Genomic DNA, 17,082 nt, shown 5'->3' on the forward strand with positions numbered 1-17,082 from the left:
GAGAGGTTTTCAAGAGAATTTTAAACGCAAAACACTTTACTCGTTTCATTTATTACTACTCTTTATAAAGTGCACGAGTGAAGAATGAAGTGGACATCAGTTCCCGCTCGCCCGATTCTGGAAGCACTTTTATTACAGGATGTATATATTATTACCCAGAAACGAGGGACGCACCAGTTCCATCCAGGGATGTAGTAATGCTCAGTTACCTGGATCTGGGGTTTGGTATATTTTATTTTTTGGGGCAGCGGTGGCCTAGCGGTTAAGGAAGTGGCCCTGCAATCAGAACCCCCGAACAGTCAAGGTGCCACTGAGGTCAACCTTGATGAAGGTACCTTCCCCACACACTGCTCCCTGGGCGCCTGTCATGGCTGCCCACTGCTCACCGAGGGCGACGGTTAAATACAGAGGACACATTTCACTGTGTGCACCATGTGCTGTGCTGCTGTGAATCACAAGTGACAATCACTTCACTGATAAAGTCTATAGATAAAGTCTATAAGTCGTAACTGTTATTGGGAATGGAGATGCACCGAACATGGCGGGACGAATTCTGGACTGGTGGCAAGCCTATCTGGATCGGTGCAGATCTCTTAAACCAACCTGTTCAGTTCAATTGTTTTATTGTTTGTGCTCTCGGTTATTTTTATCGGTACTAGTATTCATGTCAGATTGGTACCTCAAACATCAGCTGTTGGCATCGGCATCGAAACCAAGAAAGCCGCATCCCTACCAAACGCACCTTTCCTTCCATTTACACCCGCTGACTTTTATTATATTCACTCGCTGAGCCAGGATTTCGAAATGTGAGTCATAAATTCCCTCTTGGCACAAATCACGCGATTCTCCGTCTGCACACCGGGAACAATCAGACGGTGAAATTGCATAAGAACTTCCTGTACGAGTTACGACCGCACGATGGTTCGGTGTTGATTGAGGGCGTGTCCGACAGGTCGCCACCTGGCTTCAGGAGGCAGAGGGTGTGTCCGGGGCGTGGTGTGCCTGTCCTTCCCCCTGCATCCGACCTCCTCAGAGACCTCCTCCTCCACCCCGCAGAAGCTCCTGGACGGGGTGGTGCAGCAGATGAAGGCCTCGGCCTCCGAGTTCTGGATGGACGGGGCAAGTCACGGGCTGAAGGTGTCGAGTCGGAGGGGCAGGAGGTCCTGGAGGAGGTCCTGCGACATGTGTGACCTGCACACACAGAGGCCACCTCACCGTCATGTCACCTGAATAACCCGTGTTTAAATAAAATAACATCTAACCTTCCAAAAGTTATAGTCGTTGCTAAATACGGATGTTACAATGTAGACTTCCAGCCTTATGCACATGATCTTTGCACATCTCAACTCATTTTGCACATCTCTGCTCTTTTTGCACATTCCTGCACATCTTGACATGTGTGTCCCGTTTGAAATATCCAACACATCCACTTACAGGCGTCCTACACGATGTTGACTAGTTATGTCCCGTTCTACTTTTCTCCTGTAGAGAAACATGTACAGTTTTTAAGTTCTAGTTTTACTTAGTATATTGTCGTTCAGTGTGTATATAGGTATATATTTTTCTTTTATTATTGCACTCTGGGGGTCTGTGTGAAACATTATTTCAATCCACGGTATACTGAGTATACTGTTGTACTGACAGTAAACCGATCTTGAATCTTTTTTTTTTATTTCGCGTTTTTGGGCCCTCGCGGCTTGCCGTATGACGTCACACCTTCGAGACGATTTGATTGGCCGGCGTTCTGCCGCGGCTGGTTGACGGCGGCAACATGGCGGAGGAGTTGTGGAACAGGGTAGACATTCCGTCACCGAGCGCGATTTCTGTCCTTAAAGTCCCTTTCGGCGACGCGACAGGTGGGCGAGCAGTCGGCGCGGACATTCCTGCGTCCGGCGGGTATTTTTATTTTTTTTTTTACGACACGATTTCGGCTAATTTTTTCTAAAATGTTGGGGAGCACGTGCAGGATCACAACATTGATTACTTTTAAATATTTTTTTAAAGTTCTAAGTTAAATAAAGCGGGAATAAGACTAGTAAAAAAAAAACAAAAAAAAAAAAACAAGGCGATCTAAAATTCCAATATTTATGTTCGAGTGTAGTTGCTATGGAGACTGCAGCAACACAGTGTACAACGGAAGGTGAATGTTGAGTAAAATGAAATTAAATGGTGAGTTACAGTGTAGAGATCGCAAGTAAATTGCATTTTTGTGCTTTGATTGCGCAAGAACCAGTGTAGCGGTGACAGATTGCAGGTAGTGAAAGTGACGTGACTGTCATTGTGAAACACTGCAGCACAGCACATGGTGACACTGTGAAACGTGTCTTCTGTATTTAACCGTCACCCTTGGTGAGCAGTGGGTACCGTGAGAGGCGCCCGGGGAGCAGTGTGTGGGGACGGTACCTTCATCCAAGGGACCTCGGTGACACCTTAGCAGCTCGGGATTTGAACCAGGGACCTGATTACGGGGCGGCTTCCTTGCCTGCTAGGCCGCCGCTGGTGATTAGACAGCAACAACAAATATTTAATATCGTGTGGCATGTTATCGTCATTTCAGGCTTCTGCAGAGTACACCGCGGAACAAAGCAAGGTTCCTCCAAGCCCATGATGCAACAGGAACACTACACATGACTGAAGGCCTACACTGAATAAGAGGCCAGCGTCAGGGCACCAGTTCAGATTTATGTGCAAACGGCACCGTTTTAAGGCGCAGTGGTGGCTGCAAGGAAACAGCCTCATAATCGGAAGGTTCCAGGCTCGAATCATGAACTGCCCAGGCACTGTCCCCTAGTTAGTTAGCTACACTCGCCCTCTCAGATCCGCAAATGAAATGAGACTGAAAATCCCCTCTTCACGGGGTCTCCGATCCCAATCGACTCTGTTCTCCTTTGTTGTCCCTGGCTGGTGGAACAACTTGTCCTGCTCCATTTGACTAGCCGAGACTACTACCCCCTTTTAAAAAGCAGTTGGAAACCCACTTTAAAAAGTATTTCAGATGAGTCCAACACTAACACACACACTCACAAAAACAAACAAATAAATAAATTGTCTAGCGCTTAGCAATTCCCCTACATTTTCTATTCCTGACAAGTTCGGCCTTATCGGGGCTCTTAGTTTTGTAACTCAAAATCTATAGAAACCGAATGTGAATTGCTGGTGTCGTCCTCTTGTAAGTGTCCCCACACACTGCTCGCCAAGGATGACTGTTAAATACAGAGGACACGTTTCACCGGGTCAGTAACTTCACTTTCACTGATGGCAAATCCGGATTAGATTCTGGTTTAAAAGTGACTCCTTTTAACGGTAGCCTCCATATGGGACAAGAAAAAGATGTAGACGTCTGTCCTGTGTGTGGCGGTGGAAAACACATTTGCGTTTTGTCTGCCAGTCGTCAGTGACGGGGACAGTCTTCTGTGTCCTGCTCAGAGACACGGTGGTAGTGAGTAGGGTTCGAACCCGGGACTGGGTTGGTAAGTGTCTTGTGTTTCGTTTGCAGCCGACATTGTGAAGAGTCTGGCGGAGGCCTGCGACCGGGCGTTGAAGCTGCTCCGCAGCACGGCCCTGCAGACCGAGGTCCGCGTCCTCTACGCGCTCCTCTACGTGATGAACAAGCCCTTCAGGCAGCACAGCCCGTTCAGGACCATGAAACAGGTCAGGCTCGTCACCTTCCCTCAGAAATGCGGCTCGTGTCGCCGCCGCAAACGTGGCTGTTGGGAGACTCTTCTTGATGTGTGCGCTTCAGGTGGAGCAGGCCGTCAACCGGCTGAAGGAGATGCGGCTGATGGCCGCTGTGCAGGACCTGTGGGATCTGTGTCCGAAGCAAGCGCAGCGGTACGGCCAGCCTCTGCCTTCATTTACATGTATATTTTTTTAACATTTACAGCATTTACCAGACGGCCTTATCCAGAGCGACTTACAATCAGTACTTACAGGGACAGTCCACCCCTGGAGACACTCCGGGTTAAGTGTCCTGTTCAGGGACACGATGGTAGTAAGTCACCACGTTGTTATTAATGTTTGCCACTTTCTATATGTGATACAGCAATGAGCTCAAGTTTGTTAAAGCCATTTCTTGTCTTGGTGTGTACATCAACAACAACAACATTTATTTCTTATATCGCCCAAAATCACATACAGTATGTCTCAATGGCCTTTGACAGGCCCTACAGTTGACACCCCCCACACTTGACCCTTCTGCACACAAGGAAAAACTCCACACAAAAAAAAGAGAGAAAAAAGGTGGGAAGAAACGTTGGGAAGGAGTGAAACAGAGAGGGACGCCCTTCCAGGGTAGAGGGAGCCTGCAAATGGTGTCAGTGCAGGGTTGGTGATAAAGAAGAGGAAAAGGTCCTACAGATGTAGTGGTGGAGAAGTCCAAAGTGTAGTATAGAGCAGTGCAGAGTAGGTTATTGTCCAGTGTCATGGTGCACATTAAATGTCCATTATGATGTTACTGGTCCATTTGAAGATCCCTGAAGCTGTAGTTGTTACGGTGGTGGTGGCTGTGGTGACCCTCTGGTTTGTTTCATGTTTTGTCCTTGTAAAGCAGTTGTCAGGAACCAGGATTTATCTGCTGTCTCTTCACTGGAGTCTGCCAGTAGTCTATGTGTAATTAAGTGGACTTAATAATTGACCGACTTTATGGGACTTTAACAGAAGGCCCGAGAAAACAGATGTTTTTTCAGTTTTGATTTAAACACTGAGACTGTGTCTGAGTCCCGGACATTGACAGGCAAGCCGTTCCACAACTGCAGAGCTCTATATGAGAAGGATCTGCTCCCAGATGTGACCTTCTGTACTTTGGGTACCAGTTGTGACCCCACACCCGTTGATCGAAGGGGACGTGGCGGGTCATAAAGAACCAAAAGTTCACTCAGGTACTGTGGGGCGAGACCATTTAGAGCTTTATAGGTCAAAAGTAGGATTTTGTAGTCAATCCTGATGGGTAACCAGTGCAGTGATTGTAAGACTGGGGTGATGTTGTCAAATTTCCTAGTTCTAGTTAGAACTAATTCTGTACTAGCTGGAGTTTACTCATGCACCTCATGGGTGGTAGTAGCCTAGTGGGTAACGCACTTGACTATGAAACAGAAGTCCCAGGTTCAAATCCCACTTACTTCCATTGTGTCCCTGAGCAAGACACTTAACCCTAAGTTGCTCCAGTGGGGGGACTGTCCCTGTAACTAATGATTGCAAGTCGCTCTGGATAAGTGTAAATGTACTAGAGCTGTAAATGTAAATGTACTTGAGCATCCAGACAATAATGCGTTGCAGTAATCTAACCTTGATGTAATAAATGCATGGACCAACTTTTCTGCATCATGCATTGAGATCATGTTTCTTATCTTTGCAATATTTCTGAGGTGAAAGAATGCTATCCTAGTGATATTATCTACGTGCGAATCGAATGAGAGACCTGCATCAATTATGACACCTAGATCCTTCCTGTTTACTATACAACACAACTCCAATGTTTCTCATGGATGCACAACTCAGCACATCGTAACACATTTTTTTTTTTTAAGAACTGTGGGACTACAGTGCGGGACGTGCGAGGTGCCCAGTCAGCCCGTGTTGGAATGGGTTTGTCTTAAGGTGCTGGGTGGGGCCAGGCTGCTGGGCAGACTGGTGGATCAATGTTCCACCACCTTCATGTATCCTTTCAGATTCCAGATTACCTGGACCGAGGTATGACCCAGGAATCACCATTTATCCAGAGTGCCTTACAATCAGTAGTTACAGGGACAGTCCTCCACTGGGGACACTCAGGGTGAAGTGTCTCGCTCAGGGACACAATGGTAGTAAGTGGGGCTTGAACCTGGGTCTTCTAAAATCCCATCTACCACATGCAGTGTCCCACTCCGTCATCTTTGGATTCATACATTTTGCACTGCTTGAAAAGAAAAGTTGAATTTGACCTGGTGTTTGACCTTGACCCTGGTCGCCACCCAACAGCTTGTCTAAGCGCCACCTCCAGTCGGGAGAGTTCATTGTGCTCAACATGGTCCTCACCAGCATGATGAGCCGCCTGTGGTGAGGAGAACCCTTAAACCTCCCCAGTCTCACACTGGTCTTTATTTTCCCCTCTGACAGACGTGACGTGTCTCTGATCCTCTTATCTCTAGGGTCTTCTTCAGGGGGCTCCTGAGTGGTCTGGTCCCTGTCTACCAACGGGCCGTGGATCTGAGGCAGGTAGTGGCCCAGGTCCAGCCCATGCCCTACCTGACAGAGTTTTCTCTGCCTGAAGATCTTCTCGGCTTCCTTGGCCCCTCCGCTGCAGCTCTGCTGGAGAAAGAGTTGCCTCTGGAAGTCCTGAAGAGCTACGCCTCTGAGTCCAAGCTGCTATATAAGCTGTTTGGCCAGGAGGGAGAAGACCAGAGCAAAGAGCAGAAGAGGATGGGGGAGATGAAACCGACCACAGGCCAGACGCTCGAGGACGTGGGCAGGCGTGTGCAGAGGAGTGAGGGGTCGAGTCTCATGAACCATTTCTTGACTGCACGGTTGCCAATTCTTTTTGTTCACTGCATCTTTCTTTATTTACAGAGACCGGACTGATGCACAAGGTGACGTTGACGCCCTCTGAGGCAAACGTGCAGGTATCTCCTCTGGTATTTTTAATCCGAAGGATCCTTCCAGACCTTGAAAAGTCTTAAATTGAATTTTCCAACTTTTTATTTTATTTTTTTTTTTTTTATATATATCATAAAAATGACCATGTGGCCCATGGGCCACCATACTAAAAATTCTGCATCCGGCAGACGTGTTCTGAGAGTAGAGGTTCTCCTTATGTTAAAAATTTCTCTGATACTACTGAATCAGGAATAGCCTCAAGGAAGGAAAAGTATGTTCCTATTTTTAGTAGGAATAAGACTTCAATCTGTCAGTAGGTTGCTGGTCATGGCGCGCTGTGCACTTCCGCGCGTGGAAATGACTCACAAATAAGAAACCGAAAAGAATAATACACTGCTCAAAAAAGAACAAGAAAAAGGGAACACAAAAATAAGACATCCTAGATCCGAATGAAGCATCCACCAACTCCTGGACAGTCTGTGGTGCAACGTGGTGTTGGTGGATGGAGCGAGACGTGATGTCCCAGATGTGCTCAGTTGGATTCAGGTCTGGGGGACGGGCGGGCCAGTCTATTGCATGGAAGGCCTTCGTCTTTCAGGAACTGCTGACGTACTCCAGCCACATGAGGTCCAGCATTTTCTTTAGGAGAAACGCAGAACCGAACGCACCAGCGTATGGTCTCACAAGGGGTCTGAGGATCTCTTCTCAGCAAATGAGAAGTCAGGCTACCTCTGGCGAGCACATGGAGGGCTGTGTGACCCCCCCCCCCCAAAGAAACGCCACCCCACACCGTTATTGACCCACCGCCAAACCGGCCATACTGGGGGATTTTGCAGACGGCAGAACGTTCTCCACACCGTCTCCAGACTCATCACGTCTGTCGCATGTGCTCAGTGGGAACCTGCTTTCATCTGTGAAGATGACGGCCCTGATGCAGAGTCTTAAGATGACTTGTCCTGATGCAGCCATGAGAATGTTGGTGTGGGGCTGCGGTGAGAATGCGGGTTTGGGTTTCAGAATGCTGATTGATTGATTGATTGATTGATTTATTTATTTGTTTATTTGTTTATTTGTTTATTTGTTTATTTAATAGACTGCAGCGGAGCTTCCTTCCTGGAGAGTGTCCAAGAAGCTGCTTTTTTCCCCGGACCCAGCCGTGGTCGGGCAGCAGAAGGAGCTTCAGAAGCGTCTCCGGGCCGCGCCCTCCTGCAGCAGCATGGCCGGCGAGCTGCAGCAGGCGATCCAGTGGTGCCGCAGCAGGAACCTGAGGCAGAAGAAGCGGCGCCTGGCCTTCCTGTACCTCACCTGCCAGAGCCTGGCCGGCCTGGAGGCGGAGGGATTCAGGTAACCTTTGACCTTTGGCTGCAAGTAAACATTCAGATGAGGGTAAAGGCTGAAACTTTACCCAGATGTTAACTAGCGTGTGTAGGTTCAGTTTGGAAGCTTGTGAATGATTGGTCATGGCAGTTAACGGATTTTTAATGTGTTATTAGCCCTTTATTACAATAGATTACACATAATGATCAATGATTAAAAAAAAGTTTGCATGAAGGTGTTACCCGTTAGAGCCGAGTTCTGAACTGAAATAGAGAACATGCTGAGTACCAGCATAATTACGTTCAGGAATTACGGTATTTGGTGTCACAACTTGTTTACTGTTTACCGCTTGTGAATGGTTATGAATTGATGGTACATTTCTGTCGTCAGTGTTAAGAGGAGATTCCAGAGGTTCAGGCTGCGGGTGGAGAGGGCTCTGATGCAGAGAAAAGCCAAGGCCGTTGACTTCGGGCCGCGGTGGTGCAGGAACCGGTGGTGCAAGATGTCTCGTAGAGCCCTTCATGGAACTTCATCCTGGAAGAAGCGCAGAACGAGAAGGTTGGAGACGTCCGAAAAGGGCTGTGCGGCAACCCGGCCTCGATTCTGGAAGGACGGGTCTTCGCCTGGACAGTCTGCTGGTGAACGTGGCGGCGGACTGCCAGAAGAATCCACAGCGGGGGGAACTGATGTGCGAAAGTCAGATAAAAGCCAGACGCTTGAGAAGCTAGCTGGAGATGACATCGATGACATCTTTTCGTCCATCTGCTCCTGACTGAAGCATGATAATGTTTGCACATAAGGTGCTTTTTTTTTTTTTTTTTTTTTTTCCTCTTTATTTTGAGAAAACTTGCAGAATTTTACCTTTCGCTCATTATTCCTCCTAAACCCCACGTTCTGGGATAATTAAATGCCAGCAGGCGTCAAAAACAAGTTTCACTTTGTGGTTACTTTATAAGTGTGATCCTGTGTCCTCTGCATCACCCTAACTGAGCAGTTGGCAGCCATGGAAGGTGTCCGGGGAGCAGTGTGTGGGGACGGTCCCTTGATCAAGGGGACCTCGGTGGCACCTTGGCTTCGGGTTCAAATCCTGAACCGCCGCCCCTTTTTCATGTGTGTACATGTACCAAAATATAGACCTTTTTATTTCAAATATTTATTAAATAATATATCAAATATTTTATTAAAAATATATGCCACACGTGCTTTGAAATTATAAACATGCATAATGCTGCACAGGTTTTGCAAAACCGTGAATTTTATTAAAGTTCTGAATACATAACTACTTTCATTATAAGTAATTATTTATAAATAAAGCCTACAGCAGGACAGGCTATAAATTAGTACATATGCAGTCAGCTGCATGTAAAAAATATACATATATATCAATTATATTGAAGATATTAAATAAATGAACCCTTGTCACGCTGGAAGTATAAATATCTCGGAGGAGTCCTTTAACGTCCCACAGCGGCACCATCTCAGGACCTTCAGTGGGCGAGCTGGAGAGAGTGCTGGAAACCAGTCGCCGCTGGTTCCTCGTGCCTCAGCCCAGTTCCGTTCCTGCACGTGAACACACTGACCAGGGCAGCTGGGAGCTGCCGCCGGCCGTCGTTCTTGTGCAGGGATTTTTTTTTTTGTAATATAAAAATAATAATTATAATTTCTCTGCGTCACATATGCGTCGTCTTCCCTTTCCCGGTGTTCCCGTTCTCGTCACATTCGAAGCCCGTGTTCTCCAGGGCGTACTGCTTTTCCTTGGAGGCCTCTTCTTTGGTCGCCTTCTCGGTGTCCTCGTTGCCCGAGCCACGCCTACATTTCTTCTTATAGAGCTGGTAGGCTGAAAGGGGGAGGAGCCAATCAAACAAAGAATCAAACAAGAAAAGGTTCTGGAAGCCTCATGGTCCCCAACCTCCTGCCCACCTGAGACGCCGAGGACGGCCGCCACCAGCTGGAAGATGCTGTAGATGAGGGGGAAGGAGAACATGACCTCGAGCTCCTCCGCGGAGAAGGACAGCTGGACAATGGTGCTGCACAGCTGCGAGTTCTGGAAGCCCGTTTCCAGGGCGATGGTGCGGCACCTGCACACACCGGGTCATGTGATCGTTAACGTCTGATGTCACATTGAAGATCATCAAATTGATGATCTTCAGTGATAACAAGCATTGGACCTGCAACGTTATTTTACTGCATTTTAATCATGAAAAAAGAAGAGTCTTCCACTTCCTGTTCTATTAAGTTTATATTAAAATGTCCCAGATAATAATCAGACAGACAGAATTGAGAAGCGTTCTCACTGGTGCCAGGGCTGCCCGACGAAGCGGGCCAGCAGGAAGCCCAGACCAAAGCCAACGAAGGGGTAAATGGTCCCGATGATCCAGAGAGACGGAGCGATGACCCAGGACGACTGGTAGAGCACGCCGCCGACCACCGCGATGATGACGATGAGCAGGATGCCGATGATGGACCCAACCTGCCACCACACAGACACTCATCGTCCTTGCTCATGGAAAAATTTTAAAAGCCCGGCCCATCAAACACCTCCAGACGCTCTCACCTTCAGGATCTTCTTGGCCACCTTGGGCCACTTGTTCTTGACCAAGATGCCCAGGGCAACGGGAACCAGGAGCGACACCAGGGTGATTCCTGAACAGGCGACAGCATGCGGTTACAGACGCTCACACACCGTCCTACCGCGCGTCTCACGAGGGCCCAGCCTCACCGATGGTGTCGTAGGGGATCATGATGGTGTCTGCGGACGTCCACACGGACGTGTAGATGAGCAGGCAGAGCGGCATCATGCCCAGCGCCAGGATGGAGGAGCAGGCGGTCATGCTGATGCTGCCAGCGACAGAGAAACGTGGTTCGTTACGCGGTGGACATCATTACGCTGCGTTTTCCAATGCAGCATAGATTGTATTTCAATCCACGGATTTATATCAATTTAAGGGAAAAAATATGAATCTTTTTGACAGTCCTATATTCTTTTTTTTATTATTGTACTAGCATATTGAGGCTAAATCATTACTGAATTATTAGATTATTTAAAAAGTTCCATATTTGTCTGCAATTGTGAAATTAAATAAATCAACACGGATTCTGTAAAGCGTATGAAACGTGAGCAAACATAAAGAAAAATAAATCTGACATTACGATCTAATAAAATGACCTGAGGTCCATGTCTCCGTCCAGCCAGTAGGCGATGATGTTGGAGCCCGACCCGCCCGGGCAGCAGCCCATGATGATGATGACCACGGCCTGAACGGGCAGGACGTCGAAGGCCAGCGACAGGGCGAAGGCGGTGAAGGGCATGATGCCGAACTGGCACAGGAAGCCGATGACGATGCCCCAGGGCCGGCGGATGTGGCCCCAGAGTTTACGCGCGTCCACGCTGCAGCCCATGGAGAACATGACCATGGCCAGCAGGACGGTGAGGACCGTGCTCAGCACCAGGCTCAGGATGTCGTTGAAGTTGGAGGGCGGCACCAGGCAGGAGTCACCCGAGCAGACGGTGGCATTGGGGTGGCAGGTGGTGGGTGACAGAGTGGCGTTCATCACGACGACTTACGGTTGCAGCAAAGAAATAAAAGACTTTTAAATTGTTCCTAAATCAGTCAGATTCCAGAGCGAAGAAGAAGAGTCCAGGCAGAGAAGATCTAATCCAGGAATTTTAAAGAAGCACAGAGGACGGTTCCCTGCTGCCTTGTGCTTTTAATACCGTCCTGCGCACGAAAAAAAAAAAAAAAAAAAAAAAACTGAACAAAAATTAACTTTTTTTATGAGGTCAGTGTCCAAGCAGACATAAAAACGTGTTTTATAAAAAAAAAAAAATGTCATTGTTACAAGCCGAGGTATAATAAATGCTATTGCGCCATCCTCACTCCTTTTTTTTTTTATGTGGCACTTACATTTTATTGAGTCTGAGGCATCCTCGTCCCCCTCGGCGCTGCAGACGGGGACGTTTGGGCCGCGTCAGCGTCCAGCATGGAACGGGACAGTAAAACGGTTGCACCATAAACAGTAAAAAAAAAAAAAAAAAAAAAAAAGTGTCCGATTCCAGAGGAAGAATGTCCCGTACCTGTCTCGTCATGATCAAAGTCGACGTTTTGAAGAACGTTTCAGCACAGAGGTCCACTTTGTACCATTTCCTGTATGGACGCAGGGCATCGAAGGAACACAGATATTCGGAAAAGTCGTTTATTTATTTTTTTATTACGTTCCACCTCTTGATAAACCTCAAAATGTAGGTGTTCTGCGGTAAAACGCCCCAAAATAAACCTCTTCATGTTTACGCATCATCATTTATTAATCCCACAAGCTGAAGGATAACTTGGGTACCCACGAACACAAGAAACACACGCACACACGTTCCAAAAGTCATATTTGCGGTTTTCTCCTGTATAAAACAAATCCATGGTGTTCCACAAATTCCAGAATTATCAGAAATTAATCTTTTTTTAAATCAAGATATATACTCACTCACTCATTTTTAATGGCCTCATTGGACCATTGGGCGCAAGGACGGGGAACCCGCCCGGGACAAGGCGTCTGATTTTTAATGATATGAATGTTTTTAATAAATTTTAATAAATTCAGGGTAGACTGTATGTGCATGTAATTATGTTTATTTGCTAGTTTATTTCATATGAATAAATTAAGACACAGAAAGTGACAGTCTGAGAGTGTGGGGCTGAAAGCAAAAAGAGGTCCTTTCAGACCTCCCCTCTGAAGGTCCTGAAGCTGCAGCAGCTCTTGACCTCTGACCTGCGGAGGTCAGCGTCTGTGGTCCTCACACGCTTTCAGAGGGGCTGATCCTCAGCTCATGTTCAGGTTCCCCGTCACATGGGCGATGAAACACCTGAGCAGGTACACGCCGGAGAACTGGGTGGAGCTGCCAGTCAAAAAAAGCAGATACAAGATGCAACCATGTTCTTAACCCAATGATACTTAGAAAAGGCAAGATTATGGGTGCTGTGTGGTGAAGGGTGGGCTTCTCAGAAACCAGCAGTGGAATGAAGGTTGCTGTTTCTGTTGATTTTTTTTTTGGATACAGACTAGATGAGTCTGGAGAGAAAGCACTTGTGCTAGAGCAGATATTAGCTGGGCTAATATTACAGGGAACGACGGAGATGTGGTCCAGATGTGGGCTGTGAGGTCGGCCTGCGGGATCTGCACAGGTTCATAAACCCGCGCTGCTACCTTCTGATTTAGAGCCATGGCACGTTGCTCAGGGACTAGATGGCTGAGCTGAGATAAGATACCGAGCGTGCTGACACACACACACCTGCCAACAGGTTCCATGTATGCTGGGAAAAGCGGCAGCCTATTTGCTTTGGATGAAGGAGCTGATAAGAGACCAGGCATGAAGCTACTTTACAGTCATATAGATAATCACACACACACACACACACACACACACACAGTTTAATAGCATGCCTATACATGCCAGTAAGCACTTTGCGATGCAAGTTGCCCTGTACACACATGCTGACACAGACAAACAGTAGAGGCCAAATGGTTGGACACACCTTCTCATTGAACGTGTTTTCTTTATTTTCATGACCATTTACGTTGGTAGATTCTCACTGAAGGCATCAAAACTATGAATTAACACATGTGGAGTTCTGTACTTCTGAAATAAGTGAAAACATGTTTTATATTCTAGTTTCTTTGCTCTGATTACTGCTTTGCACACTCTTGGCATTCTCTCGATGAGCTTCAAGAGGTCGTCACCTGAAATGCTTCTCCAACAGTCTTGAAGGAGTTCCCAGAGGTGTTTAGCACTTGTTGGGGTCCAGCTCACCCCAAACCATCTGGATTGGGTTCAGGTCCGGTGACTGTGGAGGTCAGGTCTCCACTTTTTGTTAAGTACAGAACTCCGCACGTGTTCATTCATAGTTTTGATGCCTTCAGTGAGAATCTACCAACGTAAATGGTCACGAAGATAAAGAAAACATGTTGAATGAGAAGGTATCCAAACTTTTGGCCTCTACTGTACATGCTGATTTGCCAGCAGACACCACAAATTATCTTGAAAGCTTGAAACAGGAACGCGTGAAACGTAAAAATGTTTGCACCCTCTACAGTCCCTCACCTGACCAGGAAGGGCTGTGGGAAGCAGGTACTGGTCCGTGTCTTAATGAGACTCTGAATCTGCATCAGGTGGGACAGGAGGACACCCTGTTGGCTTTTGTCTATTTTGGTTACCACAATCTACAAAAAAACAAACAAACAAACAGAAAAAACGGGGAGAGACAGAAATGAGCAGATCTGTAGGTGACATTCCAGCCAAATAAAACGTCTTTAATCGTCCTCTGCTGCCACCTGCTGGCCCTTCACAGAAACGCACAAAAAAAACCCCACAAAGTCTGCATGGATCTAACTTTAAAATGATCCAATCTTCAAATCGGACACGGGGAAACACAGAGAACGCTCACAGTGTACGGTATTCCGAACTCCTCACACATGTCCAGGGCAACGAAGTCAGCTTTCTGCACGCCGACCGAGCCGTCTACCAAAAGGAACGTCCGCACCAAACTAGGACAAGAACGTACAGACAAATAAAACACATTTATATTCATTCATTTCTTATTTAGCCCAAAATCACATACAGCATGTCTCAATGGGCTTTGACACACCCCCACATTTTTGGGGACGCCCTTCCAGGGTATAGTGAAGGTGCAGTGGGTGTAAGAGCAAGGTCTGGTAATGATTTGTCCAAGTCCAAAGTTGTGCATTAAAAAGAATCCGTTTTTGGAGGCACTGGACAGTGCGGAGAAGGTCCAGTGTCATTTTAAAAAGTATTCATCTCTCTCGCACGCGTGAGACTCACTTTCTCCGGCCCTGTAAGTACATCTCCACCATCTCCACAAAGTCCTTCGGAGCTCGGTGTCCATAACCCGGCAGGTCCACCAGGGTGAAGGCCTTTCCCACCGTGAAGAAGTTCATCTTCTTGGTGTGACCCTGAGGGTCAGAGATGAAGAACGTCGTCGGTAAAGCGGCGGCAGGTCTCATCATCATTATTATTATTATTTTACCGGTGACTTCGATATCCTGACTTCCACCTCAGGAGCGAGGGAGAAGAGCGCTCTGATGAGAGAGGACTTCCCGACGTTGCTCCTGCCAATGAAACACACCTACACGCGAAGCAGACACGGACATTTAATTACCAGACGTAAAAAGCAACAATATACAACATTTGGTAGCTTATTGTATTTTAAATGAAAGTCATTCCATTCAGATGGAACCGGATGTGATGGAACCGTCCAGAAGAAATGATTTTACAAAATACGAATGAGGGACCTCGGGCTGGTTCAGCGCGGGGACGTGGTCCATCCTGACAGCAGAGGCGAAGTAGTCAATGTGGTGCTTGGCGGACGGGGTGAAGAGTGCCTCTGCCCGGCACAGGTCGTCCTCGCTGGGTTGGAAGATCTGAAAGTCTCCGCGGTCCACGCTGGGATGCAGGTGCTCCTGCAGCAGGCTGAAGGGGAGCAGCAGGCCCCGCCGCCTGCGCTCAGGTAAGGAGGAGGTCTGCCGGAAGGAGGCCAGGCTGTGGAGGCGCTGCTGGGTGGGGGTGGGCGTGGCCAGGCGGTGGACCCTCTGCAGGAGCCGCCCGGTCCTCAGGAGCGTCATCCTCCTGAGTTCACCATGCAGAGACTGTCATAAACTAGACTTAAACACCACTGTTAGATTTTATACAGTACGGGCCAAAAGTCTGAACGCACCTTCTCATTCAACGTGTTTTCTTTATCTTCATGACCATTTACGTTGGTAGATTCTCACTGAAGGCATCAAAACTATGAATGAACACATGTGGAGTTCTGTACTTAACAAAAAGTGGAGACCTGACCTCCACAGTCACCGGACCTGAACCCAGTCCAGATGGTTTGGGGTGAGCTGGACCAACAAGTGCTAAACACCTCTGGGAACTCCTTCAAGACTGTTGGAGAAGCATTTCAGGTGACGACCTCTTGAAGCTCATCGAGAGAATGCCAAGAGTGTGCAAAGCAGTAATCAGAGCAAAGAAACTAGAATATAAAACATGTTTTCACTTATTTCACCTTTTTTTGTTAAGTACAGAACTCCACATGTGTTCATTCATAGTTGTGATGCCTTCAGTGAGAATCTACCAACGTAAATGGTCATGAAAATAAAGAAAACACGTTGAATGAGAAGGTGTGTCCAGACGTTTGGCCTGTACTGTATAGAGTAATAATTAGAATTTACATCGTAAGGCGTGTATGGCTTCGTGACGTAATCAAGGACGCGTATTAAATAGCTTCATCCCACAGGCCATCAGAGACCTGAACACTCAGGGACTTTATTCTCTGGCTTGACTCTCTCTCTCTCACACACACACACACACCCTCTGTTATATGACAGTAAAACTCAACTTCACCTTCAGACTCGGGTAGCTGGTAAATTAGCGTGGCTGCTTTTATTCACATAATGAGCATGAAACGCTCCGCCAGACGATATATCCGGTAGTGCTAGTAGCCTAGTGGGTAAGACCCAGGTTCAAATCCCACTTACTACCATCGTGTCCTCGAGCAAGACACTTAACCCTGAGTGTCTCCAGGGGGGGGACTGTCCCTGTAACTGCTGATTGTAAGTCGCTCTGGATAAAGGGCGTCTGGTAAATACTGTAAATGTAAATGAAACTACACCGCAGGCTTTTATTTACCGTTTGCTGCTATTTTTTATTTTTTTATTTTTATCCAACGTGAAAAGAAAACACGACGCGACGTACTGGAGGAGAAGCACGCCGGTTAAAAACGACACAAACCTTCTTCTTCTTCTTCTTCCTCCTCTCCTCCTTCTTCTCAGACCTTCATCCACGGAGTCCAGCAGCTTAGCGCCACCAGCTGGATGGGAGTGTAGATGCAGGGACATCAGTGAACGTGAAGTGACTGTCATCGTGAGACACTGCTGCGCAGCACAGGGTGACACAACGAAACGTGTCCTCTGCATTTAACCGTCACCCTTGGCGAGCAGCGGGCAGCAGCGTGCGGGGACGGGACCTTCATCAATGGGACTGCTCAGGATTTGAACCCGCATCCGAATTTGAGTCTGCTTCCTTACCCGCTAGGCCACCTTCATCCAGATGCTGGTTAAAACACAAATTGTCCTGTCCTGTCCAGGAGACCTGATCATGAGAAGTTCTTCTGTCTGTAATGTGAAGCTGTGAACTGCATGATG

The 17,082-nt window shown here is 47.4% G+C and overlaps 3 protein-coding genes across 8 annotated transcripts; 1 reads left to right on the forward strand and 2 right to left on the reverse strand.

The window, feature by feature from the left end:
- Positions 1-1,737: 1,737 nt before the first annotated feature.
- rmp64 (ribonuclease MRP subunit p64) lies at positions 1,738-8,667 on the forward strand. Of its 2 annotated transcripts, none has more exons than XM_028992302.1 (9): positions 1,738-1,856; positions 3,497-3,651; positions 3,743-3,831; positions 5,526-5,654; positions 5,956-6,033; positions 6,126-6,460; positions 6,544-6,596; positions 7,664-7,914; positions 8,278-8,667. In XM_028992302.1, the coding sequence occupies exons 1-9, from the start codon at positions 1,772-1,774 to the stop codon at positions 8,657-8,659; spliced, it is 1,557 nt and encodes a 518-aa protein (XP_028848135.1). In that variant the 5' UTR covers positions 1,738-1,771; the 3' UTR covers positions 8,660-8,667. The 2 variants fall into 2 exon arrangements, with proteins under 2 accessions (XP_028848135.1, XP_028848136.1); XM_028992303.1 differs by having other exon boundaries at positions 1,764-1,896.
- An 820-nt stretch (positions 8,668-9,487) lies between these two features.
- slc10a2 (solute carrier family 10 member 2) lies at positions 9,488-11,897 on the reverse strand. The gene is made up of 7 exons (XM_028992315.1): positions 11,793-11,897; positions 11,054-11,606; positions 10,607-10,725; positions 10,442-10,530; positions 10,182-10,357; positions 9,808-9,965; positions 9,488-9,724 (listed from the first exon to the last, which is right to left on the reverse strand). Exons 2-7 carry the CDS (start codon positions 11,437-11,439, stop codon positions 9,558-9,560), a joined length of 1,095 nt encoding a protein of 364 aa, XP_028848148.1. The 5' UTR covers positions 11,440-11,606; positions 11,793-11,897; the 3' UTR covers positions 9,488-9,557.
- A 594-nt stretch (positions 11,898-12,491) lies between these two features.
- On the reverse strand, positions 12,492-16,918 carry gtpbp8 (GTP binding protein 8). 5 transcript variants are annotated; one of them, XM_028992312.1, is made up of 7 exons: positions 16,670-16,918; positions 15,187-15,540; positions 14,922-15,020; positions 14,717-14,847; positions 14,322-14,421; positions 13,979-14,097; positions 12,492-12,775 (listed from the first exon to the last, which is right to left on the reverse strand). In XM_028992312.1, the coding sequence occupies exons 2-7, from the start codon at positions 15,514-15,516 to the stop codon at positions 12,700-12,702; spliced, it is 855 nt and encodes a 284-aa protein (XP_028848145.1). In that variant the 5' UTR covers positions 15,517-15,540; positions 16,670-16,918; the 3' UTR covers positions 12,492-12,699. The 5 variants fall into 5 exon arrangements, with proteins under 5 accessions (XP_028848145.1, XP_028848143.1, XP_028848144.1 ...); XM_028992310.1 differs by having other exon boundaries at positions 15,187-15,520; positions 16,568-16,918; XM_028992311.1 differs by having other exon boundaries at positions 15,187-15,520; positions 16,670-16,916.
- Between the last annotated feature and the right edge of the window lie 164 nt (positions 16,919-17,082).

Source organism: Denticeps clupeoides, chromosome 9 (assembly GCF_900700375.1).
Source record: "Denticeps clupeoides chromosome 9, fDenClu1.1, whole genome shotgun sequence".
Taxonomy (NCBI): Eukaryota; Metazoa; Chordata; class Actinopteri; order Clupeiformes; family Denticipitidae; genus Denticeps; species Denticeps clupeoides.